Below are 20,299 nucleotides of genomic sequence, written 5' to 3'. Positions count from 1 at the left end.
CTGGCCAGCCAAGGAGCAGAGAGGGAATGAGGGCAGAGCTGGGCTGGGGGCAGAGCAGGGCAGAGGGGTGCTCCCTCCCCGCCCCCACAAACATTCCATCACGTCCCCCCTAGGGGGCGCATCCCACAGTTTGGACACCACTACTATGTGTGCACACCTCAACTGCTAGAAGAGGGCCTCATCCTCCCTGATTGAACTAACCTCGTTATCTCTAGACTGATTCTTGCCTGCATATTCATACCTGCCTCTGGAAATTTCCACTACATTCATCTGAGGAAGTGGGTATTCACCCACGAAAGCTTATGCTCCAATACGTCTGTTAGTCTATAAGGTGTCACAGGACTCTTTGTCGCTTTTTACAGATCCAGACTAACACAGCTACCCCTCTGATCCTTTAATATGAGTATCATTCATGGAGTATCACAGCAAAGACAATAAGGGATTGGCTTAGCCTTTTACACTTCCCAGGCCGCCCCACCCCATCCCCCCCACTCTTTTGCCCAAGACTCTGCCCCACTGCTCCAAACCCGCCCCCCAGCCTTCACCCTGCCTCCCCCAGTCCAGAACCCCCTCCCCTTGTTCCAGGCCCCCCTCCCCCACAGTATGCTGTCACACACTTCTGTACCAGATACAGACTGGCGGCTGAGCTTGCTTAGACACACCAGATGTGTTCCTCATGAGATCCCTTCATGCGCTGCCAGGTGTGGCTGTTGGCTGAGCGTAGCTTAAATAAGGTGTTTTACACTCAGCACCACCTAGTGGGTGAAAAGTTTAATACAGTTTAGCATTTGATGACTACTCTCCTCCCTTCTTGTCCTCTGGAACCCCCCCCCCCATCTACTCCCCTCCGCACTCCTCCTCTGGACCCCCTTCCACGCCCCTCCCCCACTCCTCTCTCCCCTCCTCTCGAACCCCCTTCCACTCCCCTTCCCTACTTCTCCTCTGTACCCCCTTCCACTCCCTTCCCCCACTCCTCCTCTGGACCTCCTTCCACTCTCCTCCCCCACTCCTCTTTCCCCCTCCTCTCCAACCCCCCTTCCACTCCCCTCCGCACTCCTCCTCTGGACCCCCTTCCACTCCCTTCCCCCACTCCTCTCTCCCCCTCTTCTCTCTCCCCTCCTCTCGAACCCCCCCTTCCACTCCCCTCCCCCACTCCTCCCTCCCCCTCCTCTCAAACCCCCCTTCCACTCCCCTCCCCATCCCTCCCACCCCCTCCTCTCAAACCCCCTTCCACTCCCCTTGCCACCCCTCCCCCTCCTCTTGAACCCCCTTCCCACTCCCCTCATCACTCCTGCTCACCGCCCCTCCGTCCCCCTCCTCTTGAACCCCCGCTCCTCTTTCCCCCTCCTCTCAAACCCCCCTTCCACTCCCCTCCCCATCCCTCCCACCCCCTCCTCTCAAACCCCCTTCCACTCCCCTTGCCACCCCTCCCCCTCCTCTTGAACCCCCTTCCCACTCCCCTCATCACTCCTGCTCACCGCCCCTCCGTCCCCCTCCTCTTGAACCCCCGCTCCTCTTTCCCCCTCCTCTCAAACCCCCCTTCCATTCCCCTCCCTCCCCCTCCTCTCGAACTCCCCCTTCCACTCTCCTCATCGTCCCTCCCTAGGTAATAGGAGCCTATATAAGAAAAAGACCCCAAAATCGGGACTGTCCCTATAAAATCAGGACATCTGGTCACTCTAAGACAGACTGTAGGGGAGCGGCAGCTGTTAGGGACACATGGAATATTCAGAGGCTATTATATCAACTTCATAAATGTACGTATCTCTGTGGGCTAGGGATTGTATTCTACCTCCAGGGGGGAGTTGTAGGAGATTCCTGCATGAACTAAAAGTCACTTAGGGGGCAGAGAAATTAATACAAATCCTTAGGGTGGAAACCAGGCTGGAAAACCCTCCCTGCCTGGGGGAAATTGCATAGACTGGTTTGACCTGGCTAGCGAAGCCTAGCAAGCAATGACCTGAGAAGTGAGGACATTGAAACCTGCCAGGGTCTCCACCTGGCAGACGGGTATTGTCTAGTGAGCATGCACACAAGCGGTTTATTGGTTTTAAGGTATGTTCTTTCTGTAACGCTTTTGTTCTGAATAAGTAGTACCTTGCTTTATGAATGCTGGCTAGTCCCTGGTGAACTCTGTCATTGGCCCTACCAGAACTGCAGGTGCTGCCATAAAGTCAGGCCTTCTAATGGGATCACAGTGGATAGCAGCTCAATCCCTAGGACTCTTGAATCCTAGGACTCTGCCCTGCAAAAGGTGATGGCTAGAGGCCTGAGATCTGACTGAGGTGACCTCAAGAAGGCAACAATGGGGGTCAGAGGTGCAACTGCCTTGGAAGCGATGATATTTCTGAGTAAGTTCTTTCACCTCTTGACCCCAGCCAAGCCTGGGTTGCCCATTGACTGCCCTGTTTTTATCTCAGCACAGTGCTGCATAGTTCTCTTCATCGGCCTCTTCTTCACTCGCTTTTGGCTGGTCAGCGTCCTGTATGCAACGTGGTGGCTTCTGGACTGGGACACGCCAAGCAAAGGTGGGCGACGGATTCACTGCATCAGGAACAGCGTCATCTGGAGACACATGAGGAACTATTTCCCCGTCACCGTAAGTGCAACCAAAGGTAGGGTCTAATCCAGTTCCCACTGGAGTCTGAGGGAAGGAACTCCCATTTTGTTCTATGGGCATTGGATCAGGCTCTTACAGCCCTGAAGAGGGGCCAAGGGATCCTAGCACTGGACCGAATAAGTCAGCACTAGATTTTACTGCTTTGTCTTTCACAGCCTGGAGGGAAGGTTGGGCTAGAGATTAGAGCAGAGGGTAGAAGACCTATTGCTTGACCTTGTAACAGTTGTTTAGCCCAGCATTTTCAGACCCACGGACCTAAATAAATCTGGCTTTAGACGCCTAGCTTTTCAGTTTCACTACACCTTGGGAGGTAGGGAAATAGTCTCCCCATTTTCCATCCAGGTGTGTTTAGATGCTTGTCCGGCACCCTCTGTGGTAATCTGAGCACTTTTAAGGAAGCTGAAGAACCAGTGACGCTAAGCAAAGTTACACAGCAAGTCAGGAGCTGAGATTGGACTTAAACTCAAGAGTTCCTGGCTCCTAGGTCCTGTGCTTAAAGCAATTTACAGATAAGTAGCCGGCTGGAAATTAACTGGCTTTAAGTCGAGATTTTAGCCCGCAGCTTCAGGGCCGGGTGTACATTTTAAATCCTAACTGGCGTTTTGTTTTACTGGTGGCCGTATAGCACCCTGAGTGCACGTGGCACACGGTGCATGTGCAGAACCCATTAGAGGGCCGGCTTCAGAGTGCTTGCAGTCTCCAGGCATAAGGTGGTGCAGTACAAAGCAACGTATTGCGGAGAGTCAGGGATTGTGCTGTGGAGTGAGACCAAACTAGGCTGGAATCTGAGCATCTTTAGGTCAGACCGCAAGACCTGCCTTTCTGAGAGCTGCTAAGAGGGGGGTGGGAAGCTGACAAAACTCCCAAACAGGACTCCCAAGAACCAAAGCCAGAGCCTCCATAAATCCACTACTACAGGCCTCACCATGCCAGCCTGTTAGCCTGGGAGGCAGACAGATACTACCGCTAAGTACAATAGAGAAGATTGACACAGCGAGGGTCCTACAGGCGGAACACTTCACACAGATGGGCTGTCAGGAGCTCAAAGAGGGAGGGCCGTGGGGCAAACATTAACTGGGAGGGAGTTTTCCATAGATTCCAAGGCCAAAAGGGACAAGTGTGATCATCGAGTCGGATCTCCTGGCCAAAGGACTTCCCTGAATTAGAATCTACCTTTTAGAAAGACATCCAATATTGAATTTTTTAAAAAGTTGCCAGTGACGTAGAATCCGCGACAACCTTTGGCAAGTTGTTCCAGTGGTTAACAACCTTCACTGTTCAAAAACTGCCCCTTATTTCTAGTCGGAGGTTGTCTAGCATTAGCTTCCAGCCAATGGATCTCGACACACCTTTATGTGCTAGACTGAAGAGCCCTCTACCGCCAAGTTTTTGTTCCCCCTTTAAGTACTTACAGGCTGTTCAAGTCACCCCTTAACCTTCTCTTTCATAAACGAATCACTAAAAAGACACAGTTTGCAATCCTTTAATCGTTCTTGTGGCTTTTCTCTGAACCCTCTCCCATTTATCAACATCCTTCTTGAACTGTGGACACCAGAACTGGACACAGGATTCCCAGTGCCCTTATGACTTCTCTAACTTGCAATTCCCCTGTTTATACATCCAAGGATTGCACTGGCCTGTTGGCCACAGCGTCACACTGGGAGCTCATGTTCAGCTGGTTAGATACCTAGCATTTTGTGGTTGTAGTGAATAGGGAGGCATGAAAGGCAGCACAGAGTTGGGACTGGATGAAGGGGGCACAGAGGGGAGAGATGGTCAGCAGAGAAGATGGGTGGGACAAAGGAACCAATAGAGAAGCTTTCAGGGCAGGGATATAGGGAAGATACAGAGTAGGGGTAGTGGAGCTGCCATCCTTCTAAGGTTTCATGGGGAAGAGAAACTTGATCTCCAGTGTCTTTGAATGAAAGATACCCTGAGTTATTAAAGGAACTGGGGATACCCGGCCTAGGGCAACAATGGTGGCAGTGTGTCCTGCAATAGGAGAGCCTGTCATGCATGGGCCTTGGTCACTGGCATTCAGATACCGCACCCCTGTGACAGCAATGGTGAGCAGCCCTGCGTTGGGTCTACAAGGAAGATTTCTCTGTAAGAGCATGTATTTAGTGCACTTCTGAAGTGCCAAGGACACGCACACCGCGGCTGCTTCTTCCTGTGTGAGAAGTGAAAGGGAAGTGCAGCACTGCAAGTAGTAAGATTAAATCAGTGCAGAGCTTAGGGGTGGGCAGAAGACAACCCAGGGTCTCGGTTTGGCCAGAACTCACAGGTGGGTTTTGATTTGGAGCCAGTGGGGGGAAAAGGTGGACGCTTATGTTACACCTGCTTCATTTGGGACATCTGCCGTTAAATAATCCGTGCAGTCCTGGAGTTACAAGATGCAGCCTGTGGCCACCCTCATCTTTTAGGCCTCAACTCAGCAAAGCATTTTAGCACGGGTTTAGAGCACAGTACATACTTTGCTGCGTCAGCGCATCCTTAAGGAGGTGCAGCCCATGGAGACAACAGGTCCCAGCCAGTACTGCTCATTTTACTCAGAGCAGTCTTAGGATGAGTCTGCAGGCAGCTGATGGCAAATACGTGCAGGTGTTTGGGGGCCTTGCTATTCCTACAGCAACAGAATACAGCTGGCTACCCTACCAAGCTGCCCCTCGTCCGCACTTGCACGTGGGCGCCAGAGAGGCACTTTATGGGTTCGTAGGCACATTTGGGGTTTTTTGTGTGTTTTTAAAATATTCCAGAATGCAGGACACCAACTGGTATTCCAGCATTTTCCAGGGGATGAAGTTCCCCAATTTGCCCCTCCCCCTACTCCACCAACCCTTATTTTAATATTTGCTTTCTCCCTTGTTGCTTGGCTAGGAGCCGGTGCTCATTCATGTACATTAGTTAATTAAGCCAGCCAGCTTTGCAGAGTGTTATTTGCCCAGGTGTCAGGGTTGAGTAATATTTTGTAGGCAAGTGAAATCTCATTTGTTTTTTCATTACCATCATCATGACAGCAACGAGGGAGGGGGGGTGGGTTGATTTTGTGCCCGGGCTGCTTCAAAGTGACAATTCTACAAGGCTGTATGAAGCCTTCAGCAGACAATGCAATAGGAAATCTGCAGTTCTTGCCTATCTGTGAAATGGGGATAATGAGGTACACCGGGACTAACCTGTAGTCATACAGCAAGCCAGAAGTAGATCCAAAAATAAGTCTCCTTGAGCCCCATTCCAGCAGAGCCGCATCCGTCTCTAAACACTAGACCAGAGAGTTTAAGAGTCCCTATTGCAAAGGGCTACTGGATCTCCCCTGCATCCTGCTGCATTACAGCAGCCGTGCTCATCTTTAAGACAACATTTTAAGCCTTTCTGAAATTGCTCTCCTGATGCCCATTGTACTTTACATTTCCCCTGGGTGCAGCGATCAGAATTAACGATGCCTTTGAATCCAAGCGCCCAGTGGCACAGTAGACGATAGGGATCCCTCTGTGATAGGAAGGAGCAGAGGCTGCAAGGGAGATATTTATGCTGGGGACAAGGAACAGTCAGTGCTGCAGAGCTCTGGACTGGGAAGGATTAATATTGTCAGCAATAATGCTTGAGCACGACTACATAAATGCTGTTGTTAAAACGCTGTACAGACATTAGCTGATTGACTCTCACAAGACCACAGTGCAATAGGCAATTATACCATCATCAAGTGGGGAAACTGAGGCACGGAGGCGTTGCGTCACTTTATGGTCACATAAGGAGTCAGTATCAGAATTTGATTTAGAATGCAAGAATTCCCAGTAAAGGGCTGTGAAATATTTGCGTCACTTCTGAGCTCGAGGTCCGATGCCTTCCACAAACAGGGACAGAAGGGAGACATGTGTCACTGAAGTCGGAATCATACCAAAAGTGAGTCTGGGTCAGCACATTCACACAGCTACTAGATTTGCAAGTCCCCTTCCTCCCTCCTGGCAAGCCACCCACCCTCACCAAGGGCCCACTGAAATCAACAAGAGTCTTTCCATTGATTTCAGCAGGCATTTGGTCCGCCCCCAAGAGCTCCAAGTTCTCTCCCACCATCTAAGAGCAAGTCCCTGGAACAGGGCGGCATGCCTCTTTACAGGCCAGAGGCCTGGAGCTGGCCAGCCCCTACAGGTAGCCCTTCCTACCACACCCAGGCTGGGGTGTGGTGTTTAATGAGTAGAACCCGCTGGGTCTGGTGGGTCCTATGAAGAGCAGCAGAGAGGGGGATTCTCAGGGAGGAACAAGCAGTGTCACTTGCTGCTGGGAGCCAGCAGGCAAGCCTAAGTTTTCAGGGAAGAGGCTCCAGGCAGGGAAGGTCTGGGAGACCCCCCAGCAGGAAGACAGGGAGCAGGGACTTGAGAACTTTTAGTCTGAATGGTTTGTCAGGTTAATAAATCCACCCACAGGGAGGGGTGTTGCTGAAGCTAAGTGTGTATGTGGCATGTTTTAAAGGGGATATGAAGAGGGGAAACTGAGGCAGAGCTTGCAGAACTACCCCCGGCCATGAGGGAGCACTCAGGAGGTGGCCAGCCTGTTCAGTCTCCAAATCTTCCTTTCCCACCCCTACCTTTAGATGGCCCTGATCTGGTTGTGGGGGGAGGGATTGGCTGGTGATCCCTGTGGGAGGAAGAGGAAAATATCCTGTGGAGTTCACTAAACAGAAAAAACTTAAGTCCTATAGAATTTGTAGATTCATAAATTATAAAGCCAGAAGGGACCCCAGTGATCCTCTGGTCTGCCTGCCTGTCTAACACAGGTCTGAGAACTTCCCTGGGGAACTCATCCAGAACAGATCTTTCAGAACCACATCCAATCTTGATTTTAAAATTGCCACTGCTAGAGATTAAACACCAGCCCTTGGCAGCCTGTTCCAATGGTCAGTGACATTCACTGCTAAAAACACTGCAGCTTGTTTCTAGTCCATGTCTGTCCAGCCATTGGACCATGATATACCTTTTTCTGCTGATGGAAGAATCCTGTATTATCAAATTTCCATTCCCCACACATAGATACTTACAGACTGCTCAAGTCACCCTTTAACCTTCGCTTTGCTGGGCTAATACAGTGAGCTCCTTAAGTCCAAGGCAAGTTTTCCAACCCTGTCATCGTTTTCACGGTTCTTCTCTGAGCCCTTTCCAATTTTGCAATATCCTTCATGAACTGCGGACACCAGAACGGAATATGGCATTCCAGTAGCGGGTTTCATCAGTGCCAGACACAGAACTAACATAACCTTCCTATTCCTACATGAGATTCCTTTTGTATACCGCCAAGGATCACATTAGCATTTTGGCCACAGCTCACGTTCCCCTGATCATCTACCATAACCCCTTCCTCTCCCCACCCTTCCCTCCCCAAATCTTTTTTTCGGAGTTACTGCTTCTAAGAAGGAGGCCACCCATCCTGTAAGTATGGTTAGTGTACAGACGGCCCCGAGTTTAACAGGAATTACCAGTGGAGTTGCACAGAAATTACTCTCAATCCTTACAGACAATAGGACGTGCTAACTTGTCTATAAAGTGTCTTTAAGATAGTGCTATAGCAGAAACTTACCTTCTCTTCACTATAACACGGCTGCTACCTCAGTTTCCCTTTCAAGGCTGGGAAGGTTAGTGTTCCAGCCAAGCCCAATAATTCCTCTTCCAGAACAAGTAAGAATCCAAGCCCTTTGTAGCTCAGCGCAGGCGTGCTTTGACACTGGACTTGGTCCAGGGCCTTATGGTTGAGAACCACCAGCAGCTCCCGTTCTCTCCAGATCTCTCTGGTTTTCTAGAGCAAGACACCACCCATCTTCCAGAGCCCTTTGACTGTCCACTTAGGCCTCTTCCCAGGCCCCTTGCATAGAAAAATCCAGCCGTAGGTCCCACTCCCTTCAAGTAGGAGATCTCAAAATAAATCTTGTCTCTTCTTTGACTTTAAAAGACAGCTCTTATATATCCCTGCCTCCTTTTTCAAGGATGCATCACTGCCCAGCCTACAACTCCCATAGTCCCTCTGAACTCCAACTCCCAGAATGCCTTGGCTCTGAGCTGACTCAGGAACAGGACCAGTGCTTGACCTTGAACCCCTCTTAAAGGGCCAGCTCACTCTCTGACACTATCCTATAGAATCCTACAGCAGAGAGACACAGCTATATTAAATCCTATTACATGGCTTAAAAAAACCTATTAAGTTCTACAGGATTTTTCTGTAAGGCACTGTGCCACAAGTTACCCATCTTTACATGGAGGTAAATGCTTCCCAAAGTAAGGGCTTGTAGTGATTAAATTAACTAATCTGGAAGATGCCATATAATTCCAAAGCATCATGACTTGCTGTACAGGTCATCAGCTGAATTTGAACTCAAGACCTTCCACACATGCCTCTATCACTTGAGCTAAGGGGCCAACTCCATTAGCTGGTAGCAGTAATAGGCTGTTATCCTCTAGTGAGCCAGCCATGAGTAAACAGTGGGACACACACTGTGCTAAAATGGGTTAGGCTTGCTGCATTTGATTTCTGCTTCACCTGTTGACACACAGTCAACAACCATCAGACAGAAATAGTTTTGAGGTGCTTTCTATTTCCTCTTGGGCATTAGGGAGGAAGGACCTACTGTATATGCACATTCTCCCCCCAAAATATTGCCTTTTATAATGGATTATAAAGCCCAATTTGCTTCTCTTAAATACATGCAGAAACAGCTGATCTGGCTTAATAATATCTCTTCGCGACACTCCAGACAGTCAGTATGTCTGCTTATTTTTTATTCCATCCCGGGGTCTGATTCACAAAAGATGGAAGGCTGAGCAGCTGCAGAGAGGTCTAAATCTGCCAGCAGGAAAGAGATGCTGCTGTGTATGAGCAGAAGAAGGAGCCTGGCAGCTAAGTTTTACCGCAGCGCAGCATTTCAGCACCAATGCCAGGAAGATGCAAACAAAATGCAGAGTGGTTGTATAGAGAACCACCGATATGATTAAGGGGCTGGAAGGAAAAGCCCTCAGAGGAACCATTGAAAGAAATACATATGAGTCGTTTGGCTAATGGGTGATATAGCTGCCTCAAAATATGGGAAGCCTGTAAACACCCAGGAGGGGAATGGATTGTTTAGAGGATGCCACGGCTGGATAACGTAGTGAGGGGAATTGGACACTAATGTTTTGAATCGCCCTATGGGCCTGGTTCCCAGTTGTCCTGCACCTTGTGCTGTCATTGAGATTTAAAAAAATGATTGATGTTGAGTTGTTTTTCTTTGCCTTCTGGTACCTGGTCCAATAGGGGGTACTCAGATCGCATTCTCAAGCTTTTTTCCATAAACACAAGGCTAGAAACGTACTTTGTTTTTAAAATTAGAGCCGAGTTGAGAGTCTCACCCAATGACAGGATCCCTGGGCTTTAATAAAAGCACCACATATCCCAGGAGAGTTGGCAACACTGCATTTACACCAGGGCAAACTGGGTGCAAGCATGTATTTCCACAACCATCTGGGGGATGGTTTTCTATCTGTGCCAGCAATGAGGCCTGGATCATCCCCCCGAGATCCGTGTCTGGAATTCCCCGCTCACATGTGGACGAGGGACTCAGCCACTTCATGGCATCAGCCCCCACCCAACTCTCACCTTCCAGAGGCCTCTCCTGGATCCAGATTTCCTGCTGGGAGAGGGGGCTGGAGATTGGCCGAAATGGGGCACACTCTGTCCCACCCCAAACAGGAGGGTCGGGTCAGAAACCAGTGGCATGGAACGACTGGCTGTCTGGTATGTTGAGTGTACCGGGGATGCCACGGAGGAATTCCAACAGCAGCAGGGCAGAATGGGACACACCCCGAGGAAGAATCCCAACCTCCTACAAGGAAATCTCACTTCCCCTCTGCTGCAAGCCTTCCTGATCCCCACCTGATCCCCACTTCCAGCAGATCGACCCACAGGCGCCTGAAGACAGCCAGCTCCCACATGTCCTTGTATTGCTTCATGAGGACCTCAAATGTCAAAGTCCAGGCAGCCCCTGTACCTGCACCAAACCAGGGCGTATGCCAAAGGAACCCATCCCTCTTCTGCACACAAGTAGAGACTCTGGGCTGGTGGTTACCCCATGGGCCCAATGGGGTGCCACAGTCTCTTCATCTGAGCCACCATTTTCCACCTTAAGCCCCTGCTCACCTCTCCAGACATTGCTCCATTGCAGTAGTAACTGCAAGGCCAGAAGGCCACACACCTCAGTTACATTCACACAGGTGTAACTGGACTGGACTGGGGAGATCAGTCCCTGATTCACACCAGTGAATGAGAGATCAGAATCAGGACCCCGAGAGTTTCCTCCAAAGCAATGTTGCTGTTCTCTAGACCGCCACTGGGTGGTGCTGCAAAGCAACAAAGCGCACGCAATACAGCTCACTCTGCTGAGCAGAGGAAGAGCTGGGAAAACAGTGGACTCCCCCAAAACCTTCCTGCTCCATACAGCCATGCTTCAGGGCCATGCTCCTCAGCCACACAAACACTTAGCCCTCTGCTGTCAATAGCAGAAACAACAATTAAGGCCTTATGGCTTGAAAGCCCTTTGGAAACATGGATCATGACTCCTGCTTGAAGCAGGGCAGTGTTATTACCCTGATGGAGATAACCAAGGCCTAAAGGCTAGGAGACTTGCCCGGGACACAGGGAAGAGTCAGAACTGGAACGAGAGGCTTTTCTTATTTATACTATAGGAGCCACTGACTGGGGCCCCATTTTACTAGGCAACGGGCATGAGGGGGGGAGGGATAGCTCAGTGGTTTGAGCATTGGCCTGCTAAACCCAGGGTTGTTATTCAATCCTTAGGGGGGCCATTTAGGGATCGGGGGAGGGGAAATATAGTTGGGAATTGGTCCTGCTTTGAGCAGGGGGTTGGACTAGATGACCTCCTGAGGCCCCTTCCAACCCTGATATTCTATGATTCCGCCAGGCAGGGCTTAGGAAGGAAAGCGTTCAGGTGCTTCACGGTATTGTAGAGCAGTAACATTACACCATGTACAAGCGGCTTCTTTACTTGCAATATCTAGTGGGAGCAAGGCAGGTCTGGGCCTTGACTTCAGGAGAGCTGGGTGCTTTGTCCGCTTCTGCCATTGACTTGCTACCTAGGCTTCGCAGGTCTCTCTGTCCCCCCATCGATACGGTAGGGGGGAGACTGAGCCTTCCTTTGCTTTGCGAAGAGCTCTGCAATCTCCGGAGGGCGAGCACTGTACAGCGAAAGTGCTGAGTATTATCTCTGTGTGGTTGGCTAGGTGATGGATACCCAAATAGCTAGCCGGCTGAGCATTACCAATCTAATTTACTGAAACAAATGGATCTGGTCTTTGCTCCTCAATCGAGCCCCAGAGAAGCGGCACAGGCTGGCGTCTTCACCCCACTGCAGTGTTTGTGTACAATCAGTTCATTTAACACGAAAGGATTAGTCGCTCCTGGAGGATTAAACATGGCTTCTAATCCTCCCCTATCCCAGCAGCAAACCTGACATGGCAAACCTTCCGTTTCTGTGGGTCAGAAGGTGAAAAAAAGCTGCCGATTTGCTCTGCCCTCTGTTATTTTAGGAAGCTATTTAAAATGTCCCCTGAAGCTGAGCTATGATCTCGGAGCATGTTTGTTGCTGCGGGAGAAAGGAGGGGAGGGCTGGTGCATGTATCCATTTTCTTGGAGTCTGAGTGAAGTTAACTCATCATATGCAGCTAGCGACTTGCCTGCAGGTAATTAACTGGCTGTGCAGTTTTTCTACTGCAAGCTTCAGGCTTGTGACAGATCCATCACTGTAAGAGCTCCCCCCCTGCTGGTATCATGCTAGCAGAGTTACCAAGGTGTGACTAAAAAACAACGGACAATTCTGTAAGCGAGGGCTCTGGGAGCTCCCAGGCAGGGCCGGCTTTAGGAAGTGCGGGGCCCGATTCGAACAGTTTCGATGGGGCCCCGGCAGGGATGACAAAAAAAAAAAACACGTAAAAAAACACGTGGGGCTTGTACTCACCGGGCGGCGCTCCTAGTCTTCGGCGGTGGGTCCTTCACTCGCTCCGGGTCTTCGGCGGCACTGCTGCCGAAGTGCTGCAGAAGACCCGGAGTGAGTGAAGGACCCGCTGCCGAAGTGCCGTCGAAGACCCGGAGCGCCACCAGGTGAGTAAAAATTAAAAAGGAGCCTCTAGCCAGGGAAGGGATTCTTGGCCACTTCTTTCTCCCCTCCCTCCCGGCGGCCCTGCCACTGGGCGCAGGGCCCTCTTAGGCGCGGGGCCCGATTCGGGGGAATTGGTGGAATTGGCCTAAAGCCGGCCCTGCTCCCAGGGCCCTGCGAACAGGCCAGCCGGCAGTGTGCGTATCCTGGTGAGTTTAGGAGAACTTTTTAGAGAGGGGAGAGAAGGAAGCAGAGAAAAATAAACCTGAAAGTCAGCAGGGTGCACAGAAAACTCTTGCATGGCAACCCAGACCCCTTATGTGCAGTTGCTGCCGTCTGTAGGGCGTGGGGCTGGCAGGTTTTGAATGAGGGAGGTAGCAGCAATGGGCCACTGAGGAGCTGGGCGAGGCCCTGGTGAGCGTATCATGATCAGGGCCAGGGGAACTGGAGTCAGAGGGCCCATGTTTCCCAGAAGGGCTGTTAGGACTAGGGAAACAGGAAGTGGCTCTAGAAGCACCTCGGCCAGGTGGACAGACTAGAGCAGGGCACAGGGTTTAATAGAGTTCCTCTTGTTCAGCTTAACCTGCAGTCGGCTTCACTCTTTGCTAATGAACCAGTGGGTTCAATGGGCACTTGCTAACTACTGCTGGCCATCCCCCACTCAGCGTTCCTCTCCTGTCCCTTCACACAGCCCCTTCCCTTCCACACCTGTCCACTCTCACCCCCACACACCCGCCCCACTCACGCTGCGGGCCATCTATTAGGAAGCGCTATTGTCTGGGGGTCACAGTGAGAGACTAGACGTCGACCCCTGGGTTCTATATCAAGCTCTGGCACTAGCTTGCTGGGAAGCCATGTCACTTCACCTCTTGTTCTGCAGCCCCTCTGTAAATGCAGGGGTGATAACACTTACCTACCTTGCAAAATTAAAGCTTTGAGATCTTATAGGGAAAGGCCCTGTCAAAGTGCAGAAGCCAGAACATCCCAGGCTCAGTCAAGCCCGGTGAGATTTAACTTTAGGCCTATCAGCCTGAACCTTGCCCCCATACAGCAATTTCTTGTAAACAAACAAACGAAACCCACCTCCAAATCGATTGTTACCTGGTTTCATCCTGACACAATTAGACAAGAACAAGCCATTAAGCCCAGAAAGCAGGGGCAGAAAATGGAAACCCTGTCCGAACCAGAGCAGAACTGATGCAAACCACAGGAACCATGGGCTCTTTTGAAATCAGCTACCGTACGAGGGGCAAATCCACCTGTTAAATTCTTGTCTTCAGGTTCTGGTATCAGGTACTACAGAGTAACCCCACTGAAGTACTCGGGACAGATAGAAAAGTTTACCTCAGTATATACAGCATCCCTTTCTATTTCCCACTATTTACTAGAGGAAATATCTTGAGTACTGCAAATACTGAGGTTATCTAACTGCCAGCACCTACTTATCTAAGGCTATTGGTAGGGTTACCATATTTCAGCAAGCAAAAAAGAAGACGGGAAGAGCACCACCCTAGCCCCGCCCTGTCCTGCCCTAGCCCCGTCCCTGCCCCTTCCACTCCCTCCCACTTCCCGCCCCCCTCAGAACCCCCAACCCTCCCCCCGCTCCTTGTCCCCTGACTGCCCCCTCCTAGGACCCCTGCCCCTAACTTCCCCCCAGGACTCCACCCCCTACCTAAGCCTCCCTGCCGCTTGTCCCCTGACTGCCCCCTCCTGAGACCCTCTCCCCATCCTAACTGGCCCCCTAGGACCCTACCCCCTACCTGTACCCTGACTGCCCCAACCCTTATCCACACTCCCACCCCCAGACAGACCCCTGGGACTCCCACGCCCCATCCAACCACTCCCCACCCCCTGACAGCCCCCACCGAACTCCCGACCCATCTAAACCCCTCTGCTCCCTGTCCCCTGACTGCTCCGCTCCCTGTCCCCTGACTGCTCCGATCCCTCTCCCCTCTCCTGCCCCCTGACAGCCCCCCCCCCCAGAACTCCCAAACACCCCCCCCCGCTCCTTGTCCCCTGACTGCCCCCGCCTGGGACCCCTGCTCCTAACTGCCCTCCAGAACCCCACCCCCTACCTAAGCCTCCCTGCTTCTTGTCCCCTAACTGCCCCCCTAGGACCCTACCCCCTACCTGTACCCTGACTGCCCAAAACCTTATCCACCCCGCCCAGGAAGCCCCCCTCCCCCCCCCGAACTCCTGCCCCCGCCCCCCCGTCCCTTGACTGCCCTCTCCAGAACCTCCCTGCCCCTTCTCTGACCCCCTGGCCCCCTTACCGTGCCACTTGTCCTGGCAGGCTGGGCAGCAGGGGAGGAGGAGCGGGGGAGGAGCTCCAGACTGCCGGAGGCGATCTGCGGATGCAGGGAGGGAGGGAGTGATCTCAGCTGCAGGGGAGAGGAGGAGGGGCTCTCTCGGGCAGTTGGAGCCCCATGTAAGTGGCACCATCCGGCCGGCTGCCCTGTTAGCTGCGCGCGCTCTGCATGGGGGGGAAGTCCGGACATTTACAAATTCCCCCCGGACCCTATTTTTAGCTCAAAAAGCCGGACATGTCCGGAGGAATCCGGATGAATGGTAACCCTAATCCGATTGGCAAACTCTGAAAGGCCACCACTGTAAGTGGCGTCACTCTGGATTGTCACTGATGTAACTGTGAGCAAAATCTAGCCCATGTGTCTTCAGATAACACAGTGTAACGTTGTAAAGCTGTGATTCAGGACTTTCCGGCCTGCATCTTGCTCATTCCATTGGTTATGCAGAAACCACGACTAGGGTTACTTAACAGAACTGTGGCCCTGAGGCGCTGCTGGATTTTTCGGGCTCTGACCGATGCACAAACTACTTTGATTGAAAACAAACACACCCAGGAATTCTTTACATAAACCAGGACCCTTCATCACAAGCTGGATAAAAGGGCGGCATTATTTGCAAATTATATAGTTGCCTGTGAAGTTAACCATGAACTTTTTAATTTCTAACAGCCTTGGCCATTCACTTTGTTTTTCATTTATTGGTAGGAGAAGAAAGAAGGGAACATGGGGTTACACAAAGTCAAACGGCGCAAAGTCATCTCTCTCAGCTCTTTCTGTTCCACTGGCATAGGCCCCAATCTCTCTAGGCCACATGGTAACTTGGAAATCTGCCCTGATTTAGGGGCAGTGCGTCGCCTCATCACTCCAGGAGAAGCCCAGAGAACTAAGGGCGGCTCAGAGTCACCATTCCTCTCCTGCGCAGGGAGGAGGGTGCAGGAAGCCCGATCCCGACTGAATACTCATGTAAACACCTATTTAAGGGTAGGAGTTATGTGGCCAGCTTGAAGCCTCTTTGGGAGCCATCCAATCCGGGAGACTAAACAATGTCATGTGACATAGGTGACCAGCCACAGAGTGAATTACAAAGAGCAAATATTTGAAGCAGTAGTCTTGGGGGATGGCTCTTGAACAGCCTATGCAAACCATTCCTTCCTGCCTATACTGGCTCAGATCTGTGGCTCATCCAGGCCAGGATCCTAGCTCCAACAGCAGCCAGTATGAGCTGCCTCAGAGGAATGCACAACTGTGGAATGAATAAATTCCCTCCTGGCCCCCTCAATTAGCCGCCTATATGCATGAATCATGAGCAGAATGTATCAACACTGAAGCCTGTTTGCAGATAAGTCACTGACCTCAGCCTATAAACTGCCTATTGCTAATAAATGTATCTATGGCCCCCTCTTGCTATAGTACCAAGGCGGCTCCTGCTCTTTTAATATATTTATCCTCACCCCTGTGAGGTAGGACACAGCTATTATCCCCATTGTATAAAGAGGGAAACTAAGGCAGAGTAAGACTAAGTGACTTGCCCAAGATCACGCAGGTAGTCTGTGATAGAGCAGGGTCTTGAACCCAGGTCTTCTCTCAGTTACAGTCTAGCACCCTGCCCAGGCTTTCTAATTCAGCTAGCTCCCCACTTGTTATCATATCACTGACATGCCTTGCCATTAAAATATCAACCAAAGCCCACATTGACACAGAGATGATCAAACATTGCTAATGGAACATTTTTCAATCACAAATCCAATTAAAAAAACCTAAATGTTCCATGTGAACATGTCGATTTCAATAACATTTCTTTTTGAAAAAAAAAAGAGAAATGAAACATTTCAATGTGGTTGAGACCGTCCATTTCAACCTTAGCAGAGCATTTCAATTTTTCATTTTGAAATTGACTTCTCATTTAGAAATCTGTTTTATTTTATATCTTTTATTTTATTTTTATATTATTTTATTATACCATTTTATGTTATGCAAATTACATCCGTTACCAGACTAATTACCAGTTGGATTACCAAACACAAATTATTATTTTATGTTCATATTATAATTTTAAAATAATTAAACCCTCATTTCAAATTATAAAAAAAAAAATAGAAAAATAAAGTAAAAATGAATATAAAATAAAATACAAATATAATGGACAAAAAGAGTCAAAATCAATATTCAATGCTATTGAAATGAAATGTTACAGCTGACCTGAAATAAATTTTTTATTCTGAAATTTCACTTTGGGGGACATTTTGAAATGTCAACTTTTTGTTCCAATCTCGAACAAAAAAAATATTTTTGTGTCGGCATTTGCCATGGAACAGAAATCCAGTATTTCAACCAGCTCTGCTTTTTCACTGCAACGTGTAGATTTTGCTTCCCTGCACAGGTCTGATCAGCCTGGCTTCTCATGTTGTGAGCATTTAGCTGTAATCATCAGTTCAGGACCGAAGCATCTTTCTAGGTACTACCATAATAGAATAGAGAAGTGAAATATCAAGATGAACCTCATTATCCTGCAACTTCAACCCTGTGCCCGGATTCGAAGGCTCGTGACTTGATGTGTATTGATTTATATGCCCATTTATCATATCGTACCGTATATGGCACGCGGTTCTTGCATTTATTCGTTGGTTACTGACTTAAGCCTTATGCACCTGATGGTGCGGCAAGAACGCTGATGCGGATACTGCTAAATGATTCCTGCTTGTTTTGAAACCACCTTTTATGTAACTCTTCATGCTGTACATAGGTCATATGTTCTCCCTCGCCCACCCCAATTTCCTTGAATAACCTACGAGAAAACTCAGTGAGACTGAAAGGAGACAAACCAGTCTGGAATTCAATCTTGCTTCGTTATTGTCTGACACTGCAGCTACCCCTGCTAGTTCACCCAAATGCTGGGAAATCCCAATGGCAGTGAAACCTCCAAACCACGATCTTGAAAAGCCCAGCACTGTTCCGACTGGATGGAAGCACAACAGCTTTATCAGCTTTATCTCACCCTGGTCAGCAACTCTGTCCTTTTTTGAGCTTCCTGTTCATACGGATACATCATAGGAGCATAAGTATATGATGCAACAACACGGGAGCAGGCTTCGCAAGTCAATGGCACATCTATGAGATCTAAGCGAAGGGCTAGCTTGAGCCTTTAAGCACAGCCCTTATTAACAGGCAGTGTGTAATGGCTCAGCCCCAGGAAGCCGTTGTGACAAGTCACGATTCCTCCCATCTCCCCTCTTGTTCAGGTGGGTTGGAAGTAAGTTACCACAGCCTTTGAAAGGGTGCTGCTTAGGATCTTTGAGGCAGGGGCTTTTTGTTCTGTGTTTGTACCGTGCCTAGCACAGTGGGGTCCAGGTCCACGACTCAGGCTCTGAGGTGCTACCACAATACAAATAATAACATTGCTCCATTTGTACCTGGTCAGTGCATGGGCGGGAGAGAGCCATGACTCCTCTCCTTGCCCACCCACTCGCACATAGGGGTTAATATCCCAAGAGCAAGGCCTGCATTACACACCAGGCCGTACTCCCAGGTAGGCCAAGCAAGGAGGGGTGTCTTCTGCCAGGAAGTCGCTGGGAGGTGCGTATGCTCAGCACCTCGGAACATCAGGCCAGCTCTGCTTAGGAGTCTCAATGTGGATTTAGGGGACCAGCTCGAGACACCCAAGTAGGAACACTTTGGCCTAAGAGATTTATCCAGGATCAATCAGCCTCCGACTGGGGAACAGAACCAAGAGCTCCTGACTCCTGGTGCCTTGCTCTGATCACAAGACAGGCTGCCCTGGCCTCAGGGGAAGGGGAACTTTTCAGCGCCGGTAGTGTTCAGTAGCTGCCCTGGGATGCGGGGTGTGTGGGCCTGAGGGGACTCCACACGGGATCACAAAGCAGCAGAGAGCAGTGGCCCAGGGAGGGGGGAAGTGGATGGGGAAGAAAGAAGGTTTGCTGTTGTCTAGTTGTTTACTGGAGCAGAGCAGGAAGAAGGACTGTGGCCTACAGCCAGGTCCCCATTTGAATAATGGAAACATAACGCAAACGCAGCTTGGACAAGTGTGCCATGTGAAATATTAACAGTCCTCCTTCTCCGTGTGGGCTCGCCACCCAGAGAGAAAACATGTTGTTTTCCCTGCTTTAGCTGAGGCTCCAGGGCCTTTCTGCCTAGGACTGAAGGTTAAAAGGTGTAGTAGTATAAAGGGCAATGATTGGCTGGCAAACACCAAGCTTCTCCGGCTCAGGCTCAGGAGAACAAAACAAAGAGCTAATGAGCTTGCATTTGAGAACCACAAAGGGTGAGGAGTGGCCACTCCTAAGAGCATTGTCGCCAAGGCCAATGCAATGTTTCCGGGTGTGCGGGCGGGCACTCAGGAAACCCTTGCTGTGCCTTTTTATAGGGCACAGTGTGTGTACCCCACTGCACTCTGCCGGCTGGTGCAGACAATACCAGGGTCAGTGCTCTTACCTCACTGGCCTGTGCTGTGTTCCCCTGGTCCTTGTGCATGGAGGGGAGGGGGATTCTATCTCCACACTTATGTTTTGGCTAAGGAGAAGAGCAGAGTGAAAATGGACAAGCCAATGTGATTTGGGTGAGCTGTGTCCTGTCCTTTCCCAGCTTGCAGAAGTGACCAGGCCTCTATTACCCAGTGTTGTGTGTCATGTAAAGGATTTTGCATCTTCTCTTTATTAAGAAAACCAACCCTGAAGAAAGGGACATGGACTTGAACTGGAGGGTGTCACATGGGCCACGGCTGTGTGCTGAGGGCCACAAGCGGCCCCCCAGGCCATGGGTTGAGAACCACTGCTCTACCCACTGGCTTATAGTAGTATTTGGGGAAAGAGCAAAAGGGGCTGGGTCCAAAATGTAATAGGATGAAATTTAGCCCAGGAAAGTGTAAGATGATCTCATAATCTCCTAACAGCAAGGTACACTGGGCTGTGGAAAAAATCTTCCAAGGAAAGAGGATAAAGCCCAGTAAACAGAGTAATTTAAAATTACACTGAAAAAAGCGCCGGGGAATACTTTTGTAGGGAACAATCTCTCATTGCAAGGAGATGAACTAGCATGTCCTTTATCAGAGGGGTAGCCGTGTTAGCCTGAATCTGTAAAAAGCAACAGAAGGTCCTGGGGCACCTTTAAGACTAACAGAAGTATTGGGAGCATAAGCTTTCATGGGTAAGAACCTCACTTCTTGCATCTGAATCAGACAGGATTGTTTCCCATTGACAATTTTCTTTTGCAGGTTGTTGTTTTTCTGGAATG

General features: G+C 50.1%; 1 protein-coding gene across 1 annotated transcript in view; it reads left to right on the top strand.

Annotated features, from left to right (window-relative positions):
• Nucleotides 1-20,299, top strand: part of MOGAT2 (monoacylglycerol O-acyltransferase 2) — a 42,770-nt gene that overhangs the window by 6,443 nt on the left and 16,028 nt on the right. Inside the window, exon 2 of the mRNA XM_008172211.4 lies at nucleotides 2,421-2,599. Coding sequence (XP_008170433.2) covers nucleotides 2,421-2,599 — 179 coding nt within the window. The remainder of the gene's footprint in view (nucleotides 1-2,420; nucleotides 2,600-20,299) is intronic.

The sequence above is a fragment of the Chrysemys picta genome, chromosome 1, assembly GCF_011386835.1.
Source record: "Chrysemys picta bellii isolate R12L10 chromosome 1, ASM1138683v2, whole genome shotgun sequence".
Lineage (NCBI taxonomy): Eukaryota > Metazoa > Chordata > Testudines > Emydidae > Chrysemys > Chrysemys picta.
The sequence above is the reverse complement of the archived record's forward strand: the minus strand, read 5'-3'. Positions and strand labels throughout refer to the sequence as shown.